This window comes from Triturus cristatus, chromosome 10 (assembly GCF_964204655.1).
Source record: "Triturus cristatus chromosome 10, aTriCri1.1, whole genome shotgun sequence".
In the NCBI taxonomy this organism is placed as follows: Eukaryota; Metazoa; Chordata; class Amphibia; order Caudata; family Salamandridae; genus Triturus; species Triturus cristatus.
In genome coordinates, this window is record NC_140593.1 from 870560619 (window position 1) to 870576726 (window position 16108).

At 41.2% G+C, this 16108-nt stretch overlaps 1 protein-coding gene across 1 annotated transcript in view; it reads left to right on the forward strand.

The window, feature by feature from the left end:
* The window catches only part of LOC146796139 (GTPase IMAP family member 8-like), a 177343-nt gene extending 165988 nt beyond the window's left edge, over window positions 1-11355 (forward strand). Inside the window, exon 4 of the mRNA XM_085628526.1 lies at window positions 9754-11355. Coding sequence (XP_085484652.1) covers window positions 9754-10787 — 1034 coding nt within the window. The 3' untranslated portion in view covers window positions 10788-11355. The remainder of the gene's footprint in view (window positions 1-9753) is intronic.
* The last annotated feature ends 4753 nt before the right edge of the window (window positions 11356-16108 follow it).

The following is a 16108-nucleotide window of genomic DNA, read 5'->3' on the forward strand; positions in this document are numbered from 1 at the left end:
TTTCTAGTGCCCCTCCTGCCTGACCTCCATGGTCATCTTGCTGCTCCTGCCCTGCCCCCTTGCCCCCAGCCCTCTGTTTCCATGTGCAGACCCCTATTCCCTCCCTCCTGGCTTGTCTGTTCCTTTGTAATGCCCCTGATCCGTCCCTCCTGCCCTTTATGGTCTGTTATGATGCAGCTTTCTCTCCTGCCTGTCCATTATGGTCAACTAGCTACCATTGCCTCTTTTCCCTCTGTTCTCTGTTGTCCATGTGCATGGTCCTGTCCCCTCCCTATTGATTTCTACGGATTGTTGTGCTGCACTCCCGTCCCGCATGCCCTGTGTGGTGTATTGTGCTGCTGCAAACCCTGATGCCTGCCCTGTAGGGTCAGTTTGGTGCACCTCTCCATGTCCCTCCTGTCCTCTGTTATCCGAGTCCATGTCCCTACCCCAATTCCTCCTGCCTACCATGATCCAATGTATCATACTTGCGAACATTTTGAACTTGGTAAGAAGGAGATTTCGAAAAAAACTGGGGTATTTATTTTCCCCTTTTAGTTACATTGAAAAAGAGGAGATTGTAGACAGGAGACAGATCAAATAAAGCCCATTTAAGCTTAAAAACATTGGACGTTTCCTCGCTGAAACGGGTCTGTTGGCATTTATGGTTGTACTACCACTGCCTCTTCCTTCTGCCCACAATGGTCTATTATATTGCCACAGCCTCTCTTGCCAGTCCTGTATTGTTGGTTTGTTGCCCCTGCCTCCCTTTCCACTGCCCTCCATAGTCTGTTGTGCTGCCACTGCCCTTCCTGCCTGCCCAGTGTGGTCAAATTGTTGCCTCTGCACTCACCTACCTGCCTTCAATTTTCAGAGTCCGTGCCCCTGGCCTCTGCCTCTCAACAGTATCCCAATGAACAACTAGATTGCTAACATTCTATATTTAGTATAAAAGTGTGGAACGCCTGACGTCATCTTGATGTAATCAAAACTGTAATACCTAGAGCATTTCCTTTAGAAATTACATATATGAGAGGGTCTTATTTGCATCAAAATTATGGTTAGTGCTCTAAAAAACGAAAATGAGGACATATTTTCTGAGTTTTCAAATAGGGACAAATAACTTTTACATTATTTGTAATCTTTATGTTTTTTATCCAGTTGACCACTTGATTAAATGTTCCACTTAGGGGAGAGGATGTGGTGTTACTTCCAGAGCTGTAGACTTTGCAACAGGGGAACCAGGTTGGAGTTTCTGCTTCAGCTCAACATTCTGTGATTCTAGTCAAATCACTTAATCTCCCCATGCCTACAACCAAAACGAATTTGATCTTGTGTGATGTAACCAATGCTCATGTAAAGCACTCCAATACCTGACAAGTCTGCACTATATAAAACTGCAAATACACAAAAAATAAGTGTTTTGCACACTTCTGTCATTGGGCTACATGTGGTCTACATGTGGGTGATATTTGTGCTGTATTTGGGCTCTTTTGTCTCTGGTGGCCATCTTGGGAGATTTCAAATTCAAATTCAAATAATCTTTATTCGGATATTAAAAATAACCATAAAAGATACATATTATATTCGGACCTTCTTCCATTAAAAAATTCAACCCAATTTACATATTTCACATTAAAACAATAATGATAAAAAAAATACAGTAATATGAGCATTAAACACCGGGACAATTCTGTACAATGCTCTATTCATTAAGCCATGTAGGGTTTTCCCCCATCGCATGGAAGGAGAGATCATGAAATGCACAATTCTTACTGCAAAATTTACTGTACCAATCTAAATATAAATCTTTCAGACCTTCCCCCTTTATTTAAAACTACATAATTAATCCTCTCCTCTGGTCTTTCTTAATTTAACTGCCAGACGTAAGAAGTGTACTGTACTGAATAGGGTGAAAGGATCAGAAGCAAGTTTAAGAAATAAAAGGGCCACTTTAGCCTGTCTTATATTATATTGGAACGTCTTAAAATTGTTTTTAAAAACTGAGACCTTGGGTGAGCATAGAACGGGCAAAATAGGACGAAATGAAGGGTGTCTTGCGGAGATCTGAGATCGCAGCCGCAACACCTTTTTAAACTTACATCATGTACAAAACCCGCTGGCACCGACAGGATATGATGCAAAAGATTTAGCCTAAATCTGGACATTAAAAATCTATCCTGTCTATTGTACATGTTCGAAAGTTAAAATTCCATGCCCGGGTTGCTTTGGTGAGCTGATGTAACCTTACTGTAAATTTCCGCCCTTCTCTTTCCTCTCTGACCCTACCTAAATGCTGCATAAAATCTGTCTTTATACCACCCTTGTCTCTGCTGACCAGTGTACGAGGTTCATAAAAAAAAAAATTGTGGCCCAAACTAGTCAAGACATCCCTTACATATTTAAGCCATGGTATTTGGGACCCCTTATCCCCTCTCATACAGTCCTCTAGGATAAGTCTACTTAGGCTTGCCTCAGGATTTGTCCAAATTTTTATCCAACAAATAATTGGTTTGAGGCCGGCCTTATCACTGAGATAGGCAATACCCAGCTCTTCATGAGCAATGAAGGAGGGTATACATTTTGGCACTTGCAAAAGCCTTTTTAAAAACTTATCTTCTTCCAGTTGGATTTTTCCCACATCTGTAAAACCCCACACCTCGCTCCCATACAGGGTCTTTGCACAGCATACCGAGCTATATAATTGTGCTATTTCATGCGGTGACCAGCGGCCCAATCTGGTCGCATAGTTCATAATCGACCCCACAGCACTAGGATGTTGGCTACATTTGTGTCTTGCTAGACGCTTGAAGTTAAGATCTTTATCAAAAACAATCCCCAAGTAATTAAAAAATTGTACTTTTTCAAGTTTGTGGGCTCCAATTGTGAAACTGCAGTTCTTGGATGGCGTCTTGCCCACTTCCATGATATATGATTTTGAGAGGTTGGGCACTAAATCTAAATCCACCATAAATCTGACAAATCCACTAATAAGGACCTGTAAGCTCCTTCCTGTACGCGCCAAAAGAACCGCATCGTCTGCATATAGGAGGACTGTTATACTTCTCCTCCCAATGCAAGGGCAATCTGCCTTCAGTGCTCCCAGCGCCTTATCTAACCCATTTATGTAAAGTGTGAACAAAAAGGGAGCTAGGATACAGCCTTGCCGCACCCCACCCTGGCACCGGAAGTCTTCCGTAAGGTCACCATCATCAGTGAATCTTACCCGTGCCGTTGTGTTACAATGTAGCATTTGTAGGGCTTGTATCAGTCCTGGGTCAATACCCATAGCTCCCAGGATTTCCCACAACTTCCTTCTGTTAACACAGTCGAAAGCTGCTGAGAGGTCCATACATGCCAAATATACGGTGCCTTCCCTGGCCAGGGTGTATTTGGCCACCAAATGATAAAGATTGAGGCACTGATCTGTAGTAGAGCGCCCATTTCGAAACCCATACTGGACGTCAGTAATGATATTGTGTTCCTCAGCCCAGTCCAGTAAACGATTTAAAATAACTCTCCCCATGACCTTCGCCGTGACATCTATAAGGGATATTGGATGATAACATTGTGGATCATTTCTGTTTCCCTTTTTAAAGATTGGCACGATGACAGCAGTGGACCAAGATCTTGGCATGCCCACCTTACTGGCTGTGTTAAATACCCTAGTCAGTATGGGGGCCCAGAGGTCTGCTTGACTTTTAAATAAATCAGGGGGAATCCCGTCAGGCCCTGGCGCCTTTCTCAGTACCAGGCCATCTATTCCTAACTTTACTTCAGCTACCGTAAAAGGTATCCAGTCACCCGCGGGGAGTCCTATATCTTGAATTTGCTGCGTCTCTTGAATGCCCCGATTATATAGGCTTGTAAGATGCGCTACCCAAGCTTCTGGCAAAATATGGGACGCCACTTGTGGTTTATTAGGGGCTTGAAAGCACGGGTCATTTATTACCCTCCAGAAGCTATTCATATCGTGGAGCCCTGCAGCCTCTCTTAGTGACTCCCAGGCCTGGGATTGTAGGAAGATTTTCCTCAAATTAATCGCCTTTTTGTACCGACTCCTGCAGTCAACTATCGTACCTCTGTCCTTTGGGACTGTTTTGAGTGCCTGCTTCAAGTTCCTGTGAGCCCTAGAACATTCCTTGTCGAACCATCTAGGGCAGTGGTCAACCTGCGTATTTATTTTGCTCCTCAGAAGACTATCAATATGCTGGGCGGTACCCTCAAACGCTGCGATCAAGTCACTCCCCTCTACCGTAGTATCCAGACACCTCCAAGTCTGGCTGTCACCATTTACAAGGAGCGCTCTATGGAGTGCTATCCCATCAATCTTGCTCCATTTAATTCTCCTGCCCTGGTCCTTTGCCTTATACTGTCCCACGGTGAGCCTTTTATCCGCTTTAGTGGAATAGTCAATAACACTTAATGTCAATTCCAACGGGTTATGATCACTAAATGCGCTAGGAACTATCATAAAATGGCTAACCCTACCAATTAGTGCATTAGAAACAAAGATATAATCGATGATAGAATCACATCCCCGTCCCTTAAAGGAGGGAGTTATTGTGTTAGGTGACCCACCATCAATCAGGTCCATCGTATGAGTTAAGGCAAACTTGCCCAATATTGTGCCTAGTGCCATGCCCTCACTGGAGTGCTCTGTATGCCATCCCTTAATAGAGGGGCAAGCATCCCAAATTCCTCCTTCCCATTTCAAATAGGGGCACTGATGACTGTTAAAATCCCCCATAAGAATCAGCTGGGTACTTGTGTCCCCTGTGTCGAGTAACCCCGTCAATCTCTCCTCCAGCTCCGCCAAGTTTGACATGGATTATCCCGCGTTATAAAAATTTATAAAAATAAGCTTTAGGCCCTTTGTAATGTATCTTATGCCCTGCAGACAACCAGAGACCCACCCCAAATCATGCCAACTCCCTTGCAGCGTCAATGCCACATATGTAATTAAGCCACCCTTGGCTCACCCCATTGATGATTTACGGGCCGGGACTGAGAACAATTTGTATCCCTCCAAGAATGACACACTGTTTTCCGTCTCCCATGTTTCCTGGAGACAGATGACTTTATACCTTTTAATAAAAACTTGCCATTCTGTGTTAGGGATTTTAGTTGCAAGTCCTGCAATGTTCCAGGAAGTCAGCCTCAACTCCATGGTTGTTAAATCAAGGCCACTAATCCCTCCCCTTATCTTCCTTGGAGGGAGACCCATCTCTGAACCAGTTACTTTCAGAGATGTGTCTTCCACATCCCTCTCCAACCCTACGGGTGTACCAATTTTTAAATCCTGATCATGTTCTTCTGATGGATTTGTGTCTCCAACATTCCATTGGGTGTCTAGTTCACTCTCGGCCACAACACTTCCCGTTCTCACCAGTCAATCTTGTTCGTCCAGGGCAGAAATGCTAGAGAGAGGTGCAAATCTATTTGATGCTAAACGAGTAATATCCTCCCTGCCTTTCTTAGTTATCCATGGCCGTTGCAAACTCTGCCCACGTTCAAGGGCGCTGTCCCTGTAAAAAAAATACAGTGGAAGCATCCTTATGCAAGACCCTCTCTCACTCTCCCCATGCCGGTTATCTAGTAGGTCTTTGACTAGCTCCGGGTGTCTAAAATTTACGATGACACAGTCACCTGCAAATTTTTTCTCACTACCCCCAATCCAAGCCACCCTCCTAGCCATAAGGATGTGCTCATGCTGAAATCTCCTTACTGGTATATTATTATGGATCTAGTGCGAAGCCTTGTTTATTAGTGTGCTAACCAATTCTTCACTGTCATTACTTATCCCTGGTACTCCTACTAGCACTATTGAGTAAGGACAGGAGGCCGGAGGTAAATCTAATATCTGGAGACCTGGAGTGCTCTGGGTACAGTCCCTACTGATGTTCTTAGAGGTCTTCTTGGGCTCCTTTTGTCCCAAGCGACTCATATGGAATTCGTAGATTACCTGGGGCCTTACAGCAAAGATCCTTATTGCTAGTCTTTTCTGGATCCAGGGTTAGCTCTGTGTGCTCGCTCTGAGTGATCTCCATATTGATTACATCCTTTTTCCTGTGGTCAGCCGCTATGGACCCCTCCTCCCTCCCCTGTGGGATATTCCCGGTTGATTTTCCCCTATTGTTATCAACTAAGCTGCTCATTGTCCCTTCCATATTGGAGATTTTAGTCATTACAGGCCCCAAATATTGAAGGAAGAGCTGTTCCATTTTTTTTTCTAACGCTAAGATGATTTCTTGGAGCCCATCCGTCCCTCTTTCACTATGACAGGTTGGGCATCCTGTATTCTCAAGGTTCATACTAGTACCTTTGGTGGACTTTGCCGGCCCTTTTCGGGAAGGTTTGCTAACGCGAGTAGAACATTGTGGTCCACCCGACTCTGCAAGCCCCGCTAAAACTTGCGATCTTTTAGAGCGTGTAACTACTTCTCTACTGGGGCTCCATGTAGGGTCGGCCTCCCTTGTTACTAATTGGGCTCTAGACCCCTCCCTTGAGTCGTCCCCTTGCGCTATTCTCTGTTGGGTAACCGTCTGAATATCACCTGTGCTATGCATTCCATTCGCTGCATTTAGGCTACCAGTGGACGGCCCAGTAGGGCCTACTATCATAAGATCCCCCTGTAGGCTTAAATCAACTGTTGTCGCTGCGTCAGTAGTGTCAGTAATGTCAGTAGTGTCAGACTGAATCGCATGGGCTAGAGTGGATTGGATGAAATGCACCCGTCCACAGGGCGTTAAGCAAGAGGCTATATTTCCCAAGGAGGATCGCTTCTTAGCTATTAGAGAATCCAATGATAGTCTGTGCTCAGTCAATTGGATCTCATGTGCTAGAAGCGATTCAGCTCTTATGATAAAGGCATCTAGAGTCCCTTTTACCCCTCCCTCTGCCCTCAGCTGGGAGTTCTTAGTTTTGACCATGATCAGATGAATCGGGGCTAAGTATCCCAGTTGTAGGCCCCGTCATATTAAGTGCACAAAACTAGGAAGATTACGATGCCAAAAACAGATCAGACTCAACACGAATCCCACAGCATTAATACAGTCTACCCCAATACAATATACGTTATACCAGGACAGTCATTTGTGCAGCTTATAGTAAAGTCACCTGAATAGCAGCACGAGATATATGTCTGCTAGTGTCCAGGCATATACGTTGGACTATTCAGTAGGCGACTAGAACCATGGGCAGGTGAACGGGACATGGCCCAGCCCGGCCTCCTTTGGCCTCTGATGGCCGCAGACGGCCCGCCCTTTGCCTGGGCTTAGCCCGGCTTAGCCCGCGCACTGTCCCGCAACGCGGGGGCTGTGCTGCAATTTAAAGCGCCTCCAGGCGCGTATGCTACCACGCCGGCTTCCGGCTTAGGCGCTGAGTACCCTGGGAGATGGAGTCCCCCTCCTCACAGTGGCCGCGGAGTTGGCAAATGCGGCGGCGGGAGGGAGACAGGGTGATCATGAACAGGCACCGGTAAGTACTATGTCCCAAACAAAATGAAAACTGGCCACAAACTGTTGATGGGAGATTTATTTGTTATGATGTTTCCTAATTTCCTCATTTACTGCAGTCTCCTCAGAAGGAAATGCTTTCAGTTTTTTACTTTGATTCCATCAAGAAGGTATTCAGATATGTCACACATTTGCCATAAATTCTGAATGTTAGCACTCTAGTTGCTCATTAGATCACTGTAGTAAAGCTACTGCTCACCACGGAAGTCTGCTACTGGTATTAAAAGTGCATGTTTCAGTCTGCATATCAGAATTTTTTAATGAAATAGAAGAGGATTTGAGAAGTCACTCAAAATGTGCCCTAATTTTTCTTTCTTCAGCACTAATCATAATTTCTATGGCAAAATGAACCCCCTCATTGTGTTCCTTTTTAAATTAAATGTTTTAAGTGTTACCACTTTAATCCAATCAAGATGGCTTCAGGTGTGCCATACTTTTGTCATAAGTAAAACAGTAAGCGCTCTAGTTGTTCGTTAGAACACTCTGGGACATTCTGTCATTGGGCTATACTTGGGCTACATCTGGGTGATATTTGGGCTACATTTGGGCTCTTTTGTCTCTCGTTGCCATTTTGGGAGACGTATTTGTTATAAAGTTCCCTAATTTCCTCATTTACCACAGTCTTCAGTAGGAAATACTTTCAGTTTTTTACTTTGATTCCATCAAGAAGGCATTCAGATGTATCACACATTTGCCATGAATTCAGAATGTTAGCACTCTATTTGCTTATTAGATCACTGTAGTAAAGCTACTGCTCACCAGGGAAGTCTGCTGCTGGTATTGAAAGTGCATGTTTCAGTCTGCATGTCAGAATTTTTTAATGAAATAGAAGAGGTTTTGAGAAGTCACTCAAAATGTACCCTAATTTTTCTTTCTGCAGCACTAATCATACTTTCTATGGCAAAATGAACCCCCTCATGTTGTTCCTTTTTACATTAAATGTTTTAAGAGTTACCACTTTATTCCAATCAAGATGGCTTCAGGTGTGCAATACGTTTGTCAAAAATAGGACTGTTAGCGTTCTAGTTGTTCTTTAGAATACTCTGGGAAGCTGCAGTAGAACACAAAGGAATCAACTGACAGTCTCTGCCCTTGTTGGATGTACATGTTTTACTGAGAATTTCAGACTTCATTCTCACATGACTGAGAAAGATAATGTGAATTTACAGAAAATATGCTCTCAGTTTAGCTTATAGATCACCTTCCAAACCTCTGTGGGAAAAGCATGAGAAAATAGTTTTCTCTCAAACATGAATCATGATATCACAGCAGAAGGCTTTTTCACATGGTAAAATCACCTTAGAACACACCACAATTCCTAAAATGAGGATGGTACCATCAACAAATGATTTATAACGTAACTAAAGTCTTAAAACCTTCTATTAACTGCAATGCTTTTTAATGAGGTGCTATCATGTATATTGGTCCCAAGATGGCTGCCAACACTTCTTGGATGAAGTACTGACAGCCAATCAGATCTCACGATGAGATGTGTGGTTAGGCTCTATCATTTTAACTCTAATTTTCTCAGGAACTACTGAACGGATTTACACCATTTAAGCAAAAGGCACGAGTCTGAACTGAGGACTACCTCTTTGCCAAATTTGGTGTAATTCCGTTCAGCAGTTCGGGCTGTAGCTGCGTCAACAAGTCCTACGGGAAAATGCATGGGGAAAACGCGTTTTGGGACCCCCCTTTTTTCTCGGCCCCCGCTTGACAAATCACTGTGACATTTTCTGGATAAGAGCGGACCGGAGCTGGCCAAAAGTTTCGAAAATTTTGCGAAGATTCGTCAATCGGCGCCAACATTATTCCAAATAGAATGTTGCGGATTTCCTATGGAAAATAGGTCCTAACTATAACTACCTACTGGCGACCGCCAGTAGATAATATGTATGTATATATATATATACATGTATATAGAGAGAGATTGAGAGATACATAGATATATACATATATGTGATGTGAGAAAGGTGGTGCAAACTACCGAAACGCGTCAGAGCACCTGTTAATAAACTTTTAAAACTTGATTCCAGCTACGTCTGTGTGGAAACAGCAGAGCAGGAGTGGAAGCGTGCGTATATATATATATCATTAAAGCGTGAGAAACAAAATACCTACTCTGTTGAAATAAACAGTTTGAATAAAAATGAACAAAAACATATATGTTCCTGTGTATTACCAGATCCAAATGACATTGATTTGAACTTTCAATGTTCACCTTTATCACACTTTGATATTTTTTATCCCAAAACAGATTCTAAGCTGAGATGTCTGAGCCGTGGAGACAGTGATCTGAGATTGATTCTTCTGGGCAAATCAGGAGCTGGGAAAAGTGCTTCTGGAAACACCATATTGGGTGAGGATAAGTTTACCAGCAGAGCCAGCTCAACATCAGTGGACCTGACGTGTAAGAGTGAGATGGTGTACTGGAGAGGGAGGCAAGTTATAGTCACTGACACTCCAGGCTTCTGTAATACAGAGCTAAAGTATGATCACGTTTTGAAAGTGATTCATACAAGTATCTCAGCGCAGAGGCCTCAAGTCCTTGTGTTGGTGGTGAAGATTGACCGATATACATCAGAAGAGATGAAAGCCATTAAGAAAATCAAGAATATGTTCGGAAATCAAGCAGCAGACAACATGATTGTCTTGTTCACAAAAAAAGATGATTTACAAGGTGTGTCCATCCAAGAATACATAAATATTTCTGGAAGAAATCCCCTAGGAAAGCTAATTCAAATGTGTGGGGGCCGGTACTGTGCTTTCAACAATAGAGCACCGCCTGGGGAATGCCACGAGCAGGTTGATGAGTTTCTTACCAAGGTTGCGCAAATTGTAAAGCAGAATGGAGCAACTTTCTACAGCACTACAAACGATTACCAAAGCAAAAAAGGGGCAGGTGGAATGCACATCAAGAAAAGGAAAGAAAAATTAGGAAAACAGGGAAAGGCACAAAAAAAGAATGGCTCATGTGATGAGGTGAGCAGTGGCTCTAGTGAAAACGTTATCCACAACTCTAATAACAGAAATGTTCCACAAAATCAAATTTACATAGAAAGAGTGGAAATGACAGAGGGAGAGAAACAAAGTATAACAAGCCAAATGGACAAAAACAAAACTGAGTCAAACACACATCTAGGCCGAGACAGAATGCAGAAAGCAGAAGAAAATGACAAGCAATGTTACAAGCAAAGTGAAAAAGAAAATGAAAAGTGTATCAGCAGTTTAGGAACAACTCCAATTCCCAGAGCAGCGGGTGGATTTCCGGATCGCTGTAACATCTGTTAACACTTGTAAGGTTTCTGTGAAGGAACGTTCACTTGGTGGCAGTGGGGTAGAGGTGTAAGCACAAGAGAAAAAGTAAAAGACTGTTCCGGACTGTAAAGAAAAAGCAATATCAGTGACCCCAACATTTGGCAAAATATGGTTATAGTTATGTCTCTAAATTAAATTAAACTAAATTAAACATTTTTTTTTGTTTTAGCACTGATACTTCTGTGCCATTACCTTTTATAATATATGGGATTCTGCAATTCCCCTATAAACTCCTGTCTATAATTTCTTTATAATTGGCTGCTTGTGACGCACCCTGTCTCCAATTATAAAGAACAGAGGTCGGGGCTCAACTGTAATAAGTTATTATGGTCGAACACTGATGGCCTAACTGGCAAAGCCAGCAGCCCAGATCAAAGCTGTCCAGGTCACTGAGAAGCTGTTTAAAGCAACAAAATCTAAAGTTGCTTTTGTTTGTTCTGCTAATTTTTTCTAGATTACAGTTACTAGCAGAAATAACATGTTTATTTTTTGCATTCCATAGATAAATATACAACATTTAAAATATTTCTAAATGTTTCTACACATTCTGAACTAATGCAGCTTTTCTTTCTTAAACTGACTTGTATTGAGCTGTTTCTAATATCTTTTTTCAAAAAACATCTAACAGGTTTTTGATGTGTTTAACTTTGCACTAGAGGTTCTATTTTTATTCTTCATGTTTTCAAACATCCTGTTTCTTTCAAATTAAAGAGCTACACACCAAGATTTTCAGTGGTTTGTGGGAGCGATGGTGATGTGACCATGTGTTACATAGGATAAAGTGCCCCAGCCGTACATGATAAGGATATTGCAAGTCACCTTGGAGATCCATAACCTTATAAAGGAACTCGGCATTCAGCCTTTTTCCTCTCTATATTTATGGAACTCCTTGGTGACTTGCAATATCCTTATAATGAATGGCAGGGGGGTACTTTATCCCTTATATAATCTGTCTCACAATGAACTTAGCTGCCTGAGCCATGATGTTCCTAAAGTCAGCCACAGATGCACTAAGGTGATGATGCTGTGTTTTAACCTGTAATGCAAATTTGCTTTTGGTCAATTATTGAGAGGATTTGTACCACACAGGTGTGCAAATCAGTTGAAAAGTGATAAGTATTGATTCATTAAGTTCAAGCGGAGCGAGATGTCATAGTGATCCCCAATTCTTAACTTGGGGTACAGTGTCCTTCAAATTAAAACTGATCACTGATATCACCAAAAGTTCCTATCACTTGCTCATGATATCACTGCAATATGATTTGAATTTTGGATGCCACAGAGGTGGCACTGCCAGTAGATCAACGATAGGTACTTCTAGGAAACCATGAAAAACAGGGCTTTAAGTTTATGCTCCATGTAGAGATGTAGTTAGAGCAGAAAATAATTTTGAAAATTGGAGGAGATCTCTCGTACTTTTAAAATTAAAATTGAGGTGTAGTTTGTTATTTAAAACCTAGTCTTGGCACTATTTATGTTTGACTACACACAAAATAAGCCAGTGTCCCTCATGGATCTCATGAAAAACAAGAATTCTCAATCATACATGGCAGTGCCATATTAAAGCAGTGTGTCTGGTCCTCAAGACCAAAGAAACCACTGAATTGAATTAGACCGAGATGGTCCTTCTAGTTAACATAGATGTTGGTCCTTTTCTGGGACACTGAAAATAACTACTAATTTGCCATAGTCTAGGACTCCCAAATATCTGATGTTAAGACACATTGTGGCATTGAGTTATACTCCGTAAAACACTGTTTGCCTGTGGAGGATAAATATCCACCTCTATATGAGAGCAAACATATATCTGTATGTCGTATTTAACTTTGGTGCACAATAAATGATATGTGCTGACTCCTGGTGTGCCGCATCCCGTTTTTTTCTGCTATTGAGGCGGATTGGAGGACTCCCTTACAAAGTTGTCAAGAGTTTATTCACACCACTAACACCAAGGCATTTAGACACAAGGTCCTGATCATCGTTGGGTAAGTCCTACATTAATTTCTTTTCATACTGATATTTCATGTTGCCCTTAATGAAGCATTATGGGAATTGTAGTTCCTATGTACATTATATACAAACTATGTTCCGTAGATCATTATTCAACACTTGCAAAGATGAATTTCATAGATCAAATTGTACCACATCAAGACAGTTCGAAACGCTTAACCTTCCTGAAATAAAACTCTGATTCATCTTCCGAGAGCGAGTCCTTCTTTGATGAAGATTCTTGTGTGGAATATATATATGTCTATATATATATACATATTCAATGAAAAAACCAAAGGTTTCACACATGTTATAGTTAGCTGGACATTTCACTCGTAAAAAACCAATGAAATTTCCCGGTTATAGTTAGTTCAGCTAACTATAACTCGCGCGCCCGCAATGCACTACTGATGACGTCACATATTACATCACTCATGACATGGTCACTGACATCACTCATGACATCACTGATGACATCTCAAATGACATCACTGATGACATCACTGATGACATCATCCAGTGATTGTGTGTTTTTCTGAAAATTAAATATGTTTTATATTTATGTATATCTCAAGGTCAATGGAAAAATAAATGGGTATATAAGTGTCTAAATGGATGATTTTTTTTTAAATTTTTTTTGTGCAACTGACTAAGTGTATCATAGTGAATACATGGCTTACTGAGTAATGTTTAAATATGAAAATATCTGTATCAGTTTCTCACTTTGTGTATAAGTGGCTGCATGGGTTGGTGAGTAGCTACATGAGTGTCTATATAGGTTATTAGTTGGTTTTTTTATCAGTATGAGTGTCTGAGTTTCTGTATGGTTCGGTGGGGGGTATTACTTAGTGCATAGGTGCATGAATGAGTGACTCACTGTTTGTATGTGTTGAATACAGCATGTGTGCAGGACTGTATGGGTGGATGAGTGTGTGCATGGGTGTGTTAGTGAGTGAATGACTGTCTCTATAGTGTCTTTATGAGTAACTACATATCTATTAAACTAGTATATGTGACTATTGGTGTATATAAGTGAGTATATGTGACAGTGAGAGATTGAAAGAGTTCCTGTATGAATAAGTATGTGTTTCTATAAGTGATTGTTTTTTAGACTAACTATGTGTAAGTTTCCGTAGAAGTAAGTGTGGTGGTGTGTGTATAACTGTATAAACTAATAAATGGATGTTTGATTCTTTATTAGCATGAGTGACTATGTGTGTGAGTAACTCTATGGATGAGTGGCGTTGTGTAACAGGATGTATAGGTGTATGAATACATATGGTGAGTGAGTACATGTATGAGTGACTGTAGAGGACTGTTGGTGAATGAATGTATGTGTATGTGGTTCTTAGAATTACTGAATAGGTTGTTGTAACTGATATTGGTATGTTCATTATTTTGAACATTTTAGTTTCTATTTTTGAATGTGTGTATCAAAGGTTAATTTTCAGAAAAACACACAATCACTGGATGATGTCATCAGTGATGTCATCAGTGATGTCATTTGAGATGTCATGAGTGATGTCATGAGTGATGTCAGTGACCATGTCATGAGTGATGTAATATGTGACGTCCTCAGTAGTGCATTGCGGGCGCGCGAGTTATAGTTAGCTGAACTAACTATAACGGGGAAATTTCATTGGTTTTTTACGAGTGAAATGTCCAGCTAACTATAACATGTGTGAAACCTTTGGTTTTTTCATTAAATTTCTAAGGTTTTTTAAATGCTAATTCCTAACTATAACGTGTGTGAAACCCATGGTTTTTTCAGTGAATTTGCAAGGTTTTTTAAATGCTAATTCCTAACTATAACGTGAGTGAAACCCATGGTTTTTTCAGTGAATTTGCAAGGTTTTTTAAATGCTAATTTTGGGGGGTTTTTTTCTTTTTTTTTTTACATATTTTTATTTTAATTTTCTATCCTTTTTTAAAGACTATGGTTAAATTTTAAAAATTCTACAATATGTTTTTTTTTAACCATTTTTATAAAATAAACAGGTAAGATTTATTAGTATAACATATTTTTTTTTTTTTCCTTTTTTTTATTTTTTTATTTTTTTTTAACGTGCGCGTACGGTAAGCGCACGTCTTGCTTTAATTACGTTAGATTTCTACGCTGTTTGCGTTCATTTATGCAATTTGGGTAGACGCACGTCACGCGCGCACAGCGCGTAACGCGTACGCTGCACGCGCACGTTACGCGGAAGTGAAGGGGCGTGCCTGTTTTGCGCATGCGCGCGTGCGCGTGTCTTTTTTACGCGCATGCGTACTTTTGCCGTAAGCGCTCCGTAAGCGCACCGTAAGCGTAACGTACGCGCACGGTAGATCATGTGATCAAGAAACAAGACTTTTGATTGGTTTTTACAACTTTCAGTTCTAGAACTCTCCTACACCACACCCATTCCCCTCATTTCTGCTTGTGATCCCTTAGGAGAAGGAGCTGGGTTGTCTTTGTGATACGATGGCAGAACAGCAGAGCTCTTCTGAGAGTGAGGCTAGCAGCACTACCTTGAGGCAGAGAAGGAGGAAACAAAAGACCTCTTTCATATGGGAGTATTTTACTTTTCCAGAGGGCAAGAAAAAGGTAAATGCACCCTTAGTGACTTGTAAGCTGTGTAAGCGTGTACTTTCAAGAGGGAATCCCAACAAGAAGTATTCCTTCGGGAATCACACCATGTTGAGACACCTTAAAGATGTACACGGAAGGACACATGCTCGACATACTGAAGGTAACCCTTCAGTAAGTCAACCAAGCACATCCACAGCAGCTCAGCCTGGTCCATCATCTGCAGGGCCGAGTCCATCTTCGGCAGGTCAGGTGAGCCCTTCATCTGTGGGGGGAGCATCTCCTTTTTCTCGTCCTCTGGAAATTAACCCTCGGTTTCTGAGGGTTGAAATACGGTGCGCCACTTGTCATGATCTAATTTGTCATAGGGAGACCAGTATTTCCCTAGTGAACATTAAAATAGATCAGCACATTTGTCGTACCGACTAATATTCCCATTCTTTCTTTCCTCTGTCCCTGCATGAACACAACGGCTCTTTTAAGAGCCAACCTTACCTTTCAACTTTTATTTATATATTTTTTTAAACTTTTTTTATTTTTTTTTTTACCGTACGCGTACGGTACACGTAATTATTATTTTTTTTAAAAAAAAAACACTAAAAATCAATTATCACATTACAAGGTCCTTGAGAGACTACAATGAAAAACTGAAAATGTGATTGTGGAGAAGTGGAAAAAAGGGACCATGAAATTTTTGACTTACCATACCCACTCAAAAAAATATTTATTCATTTAAATT